The sequence below is a fragment of the Pyricularia grisea genome (assembly GCF_004355905.1).
Source record: "Pyricularia grisea strain NI907 chromosome Unknown Pyricularia_grisea_NI907_Scaffold_4, whole genome shotgun sequence".
NCBI lineage: Eukaryota > Fungi > Ascomycota > Sordariomycetes > Magnaporthales > Pyriculariaceae > Pyricularia > Pyricularia grisea.
In genome coordinates, this window is record NW_022156718.1 from 2,884,410 (window position 1) to 2,889,409 (window position 5,000).

The following is a 5,000-nucleotide window of genomic DNA, read 5'->3' on the forward strand; positions in this document are numbered from 1 at the left end:
GTTTTTTTTTTTTTTTTTTTTTTTTTTTTTTGGGGAAAGAAAACAAAAACACAGTTTATTATGATCGAATTTGTATGAACACTACACACACAGTACAGGAAACAAGACCACTACATGGAGCGAGACACTAAATACATGGTACAGAAAAAAAGGGAAAATAATCTTGTTTTGTTCGGATTTGGTTGCTTTTATCTGAAAACAACAAACAAACACCATGCATCCTCCCAGTGTCTGTGAAATATGTAGTATCCCCACTCCCAGGTTGATCATTTGACCTATGATGATTTTCTTGGCGCCGTTTTTGTTGCTCCCCAATCACCTGACGTACTTTGCCGGATTTCTCTAGCTTACTTGCAGCCTTTTCCAGTGATATGCATATTTCCGATTTGGTCTCGTGCCTTTAAGGTGGAGAGATGCTGATGAAAGCTTCTTTATCTTCCCCGAAGGTCGGCATATCCCGGTCCACCTGGGCCTCAAGAGCTGACGTTTACGTACAAGACAAGAACAATACAATACCATAATACCATAATACCATCAAGTCGGCAGTCACCGTCGCCGTCGCCACAACCAATACAGAGAACAAACGCCCTTGGGGAGGGGGGGTTTTTTTTTTCTGTCCGTCTCATAATAACAACGCACTTCCCTAGCATGCGCTTTCGCTGAGCACTGTTTGCATTCTCGACGACATTTATCCGCGCCATGTGACAGTCTCCTCCGACCTCAAGCCTGCGCTCCGTTCTCAGTGCTTCGAAGCCGACACGAAATTTCAACACAACCCCGCAGAGGTGCCTCGCTCGGCGCAGAAAACAAAAAAAAAAAACTCGCGACGTCCCATGATCTGACCGTTATCTCAGATCTCGTTCAAAAACCGACGTGCGATTTTTCAGAACCCCGCCGCCGCTGTCTGGACACATACCGCGCCGCATCTTCGATGACAGCTTCAGTTTCTTCCATATTTTCTTTATTCATGGGGGTGAAGTTTGTCGCTGTGACCTTTTAATCTCATCCTCTCACCACGTTGAACACATCCTTAGCACAAGTGCTTCGGCAACTTGGGCACCTCTGTCGTTGCCGGTATGGCTCCAAACGGTACTGGAATTGCTGATCCCGCCTTGTCCTCACCGGCCTCTCACCTTGGCCGCCACAAACGGGCGCGCTCGGAAAGTGCCGAACGCTCCCTTCCCATCACTTCTGGCCCAACTGGCTATTACCCCAACAGCGACACTGAGATCTCTTATTCTAACCCTGCTCCAAAAGGCCGGCCCATGTTCGCCCAAGCGCCACCTCAAAACACGACCGTCATGTCTTGGGACCCCAAGGCGCTGCTCAACCCGAAAGCAGCCCCGCAACCTGCCGGCTCTACCCCGAGGCCTGGTCACAGCGGTAGAGCCACGCCGAGCCATGTCAACCCGCCTCAAGCCTTTCAGTTTGCGAGCCCAAACGCGCCCAGTATTAGCATCGACCTTACTGATTCCGACGACACACCCGAATATCAACACGGCCATGGCCCAACGCTGGCGGCTGGAAGCGGCATGGGGGCCATGATAGAACGTGCCAACAATGTAGAGAGCCGGGTTGATGTTCCTCAGACAAAGAGGCGCAAGATCGAAGTCACAAACACAAACGGACAGGGGACTCCGATTCACGGCGGCAGTGGCATGCTGGGTAGCTACATCAAAGGACAGGAACTCGGCGATGGTGGTACTTCTACGCCAGCTCGCTCACCACAAACCACCGTTGATCTGACAGACTGTAGGCTTCCTGTGTTCATCCTTTGAAAGCAGGCCCAGAATACACGCTAACTTTGGCTTAGTGAACGAGAGCGATGCAGCTTCTACCGACCCTGGTTTGGTCGAAGTCTGCTTTGGAATGCTCGAGGTTGCTGTTGTTAACTGCCATACCGTACCTCATCCCCGGCCTAATGGCGTGGCTCTCGGTGGAAATGATTACTGGCCCCCTATCAAAACTGTCCTGCGACGAATGGCCAACGACACGGCCACAGCGAATGTTATGGTCTACGATCATACTCGTCAGGTTTTCGGTTCCCTTGATCAAAAGACCGCCATGGGTCTCGTGCCTCTACTTGACTCGGCGGTGCTGCAGTTCCGGACTGACTGTCGAATTCCGTCCCGACGGAAGCAGCCAGGTGAAGTCCCGGGCCAGGCTACTTCAAAGGCATACAAGATAGAGATAACCTTGTTTGGCCGTCGCAAATATTCGCGTACTGTGGGTAGGATCCTCAGGGAGAGGGGCTTGCGGTTGATCAATCCCTCCATTGTCCCTCGTGGTATCAAACTTCACAACCCTCATCTCCAGTTTCCCAACCCAGCTGCAGCGCCTTCAGCACCAGCGAGGCCAGCGCCTTCAACTGCATACACACAATACACCCCAGCTCCTACTCAGCGGAGCGTGGAGGAAGTGCGTGCCGATGTTTACGGGGTCTTTGACGACTTGAACTCGGACTCGCTTCCACTAATGGAGCCGGGTCCGAACATCTTGACCGAGTTGCTTCCTCACCAGAAGCAAGGCCTTGCGTTCATGACCGGTCGAGAGACTCCAGACGCAAACAAGCTGCCAGCACTTTGGAAAGAGAGATATGTTCACGGCGGCCACATGGAATACTATAATGTTGTTACGCAGCAATCAGAGGTCACTCGTCCTGCACACGCGCTCGGAGGTATCCTTGCAGATATGATGGGTCTAGGAAAGACCCTATCTATTCTGTCCTTGATATCCTCCAGCATGGATCAGGCAGCTGAGTGGGCAACGCGGGTTCCGCAGCAGCCTGTTCAAGAGCGCCGGAAGCAAAACTCGAACAAGTTCAAGATCCCGATGCAGGAACCTCTGGGCCTTACAAAACTGACGCGTAACTCGAAGGCTACCTTATTGGTTTGCCCACTCAGCACTGTCACTAACTGGGAGGAGCAAATCAAGCAACACGTCAAGCCCGACACGCTTTCGTATTACATCTACCACGGGCAAAATCGTATCAAGGATCCGGCGGTCCTCGCTAACTATGACTTGGTAATAACAACATATGGCTCGGTTTCGAGCGAGCTGACGGCTCGCCACAAGCGCAGAGGCAATCAGTATCCCCTCGAGGAGATTGGATGGTTCCGCGTTGTTCTTGACGAGGCTCACATGATTCGGGAGCAGGCGACGTTGCAGTTCAAAGCCATCTGCCGCTTACAGGCGAATCGCAGGTGGGCAGTCACCGGTACACCTGTACAGAATCGACTGGATGATCTGGCAGCGCTGCTTGCCTTTATCCGTCTCAAACCATTTGATGACCGCAACAAGTTCAACCAGCATATCGTCACGCCTTTCAAGCTAGCTGACCCAGAGATCATCGATAAACTTCGCATCTTGGTAGACTCCATCACCTTGCGACGCCTCAAGGACCGTATTCATCTGCCACCACGTACTGACAACGTGGTCAAGCTTACATTTTCTCCCGAGGAGCAACGTCTTTACGATCTCTTTGCTCGGAATGCCAAGGATCGGGTCCAGGCGCTGACTGGCACTCGGGAACGGATTCTGGGCGGGAAAACGTATATCCACATCCTTCAGTCCATCTTGCGGCTCCGACTCATCTGTGCCCATGGCAAAGACCTTCTCAGCGAGGATGATTTGAAAGCCGTCGAGGGCATGACCCAGGACTCAGCAATCGATCTGGACAGTGATGACGACTCGGACAAGCCCCAGATGACAGATTCCAAGGCCTACAGAACCTTTGATCTGATGAAGGAGACCAACAATGACACCTGCGTCGCGTGCCAACGGAAGCTTGGATCCAACAACGAAGAGACAGATTTGGAGTCGGAGCGTCAGGAGGACATACTGGGCTACTTGACACCATGCTTCCATCTTTATTGCTTGAAGTGTATTCACCTATTCCGCGACGAAGAGCGTGGCGTAGGTCATTCATTAGACAACCACAGTGTTGGGGAGTGTCCAAATTGCCATCAAATGGTCAAATTCATCTGCAACGAGATTCGTCGCACCCGGGCCGATGCGGAGCACGAAGTCTCTCATCAGGAGAAGGCAAAGGGGCATACAGTTAAAAGCCTAGAAGACTATACTGGTCCCCACACCAAAACGCGCGCTCTAGTCGAGGATCTGCTCAGCTCCAAGGCACATAGTGAGCTCATGCCAGATGAGCCACCCATCAAGTCAGTGGTTTTCTCTGGGTGGACTTCTCATCTCGACCTGATCGAGATCGCCCTTGATAGGGCTGGCATCACCCACACCCGACTAGACGGCAAGATGTCGCGACTTGCACGCACACAAGCTATGGATCGATTCCGAGATGACCCCTCTGTGCAAGTCATCCTTGTGTCTATCATGGCTGGTGGTCTCGGTCTCAACCTCACGGCTGGAAACCATGTATACGTCATGGAACCTCAGTATAACCCTGCCGCCGAGGCGCAAGCCGTTGATCGTGTGCACCGTCTTGGCCAGAAACGACCTGTGCGGATCATCCGATACATTATGGAGAACAGTTTCGAGGAGCAGATGGTAGCTCTGCAGCAGAAGAAAATCAAGCTTGCCAATTTATCCATGGATCGTGGCGAGTCGACGGGACCTTCCGGAGCGGACAAGCGCGAGGCCGCAAGACAGCGCCTGATGGATCTCAAGGATCTTTTCAAATAAAGAGAAGGGCTTCTGCATTACAAGAGCGCCCTTTCCCGTCATCAAAGTCCCAAGTCTGGAGACGATTTTATACTCATGTTTATTACATATTTTCTTATTTTGATACCCCTTTTTTTCGTCTCAAATTTATTCCGTCAGACAGCCTAGCTTTGCTGGGCTAAAGAAGAGCTGATGGGTGTGCTGGTAGAAGAGACATCTCTTTGGTTCGTTGGCGTACGCAGGCGTTGATCAGCTTTCACCAAAGACTACTTCTCGGCTCAAAACAAGAAAAATATATCTTGGGCTAGGATTTGGTATAGTTGTTCAAACACTCAAGATAGTCTACACATAGACCATTGCTCAATGTG

The 5,000-nt window shown here is 51.4% G+C and overlaps 1 protein-coding gene across 1 annotated transcript in view; it reads left to right on the plus strand.

Annotated features, from left to right (window-relative positions):
* Nucleotides 1–1,076: 1,076 nt before the first annotated feature.
* Nucleotides 1,077–5,000, plus strand: part of PgNI_07565 (uncharacterized protein) — a gene marked incomplete at its 5' end in the record, with an annotated part of 4,171 nt that continues 247 nt past the window's right edge. The window contains 2 exons of the mRNA XM_031127575.1: nt 1,077–1,752; nt 1,814–5,000. The exon at nt 1,814–5,000 is cut by the window's right edge and continues 247 nt beyond it. Of these exons, the coding sequence (XP_030980710.1) occupies nt 1,077–1,752; nt 1,814–4,653 (3,516 nt within the window). The 3' untranslated portion in view covers nt 4,654–5,000. The remainder of the gene's footprint in view (nt 1,753–1,813) is intronic.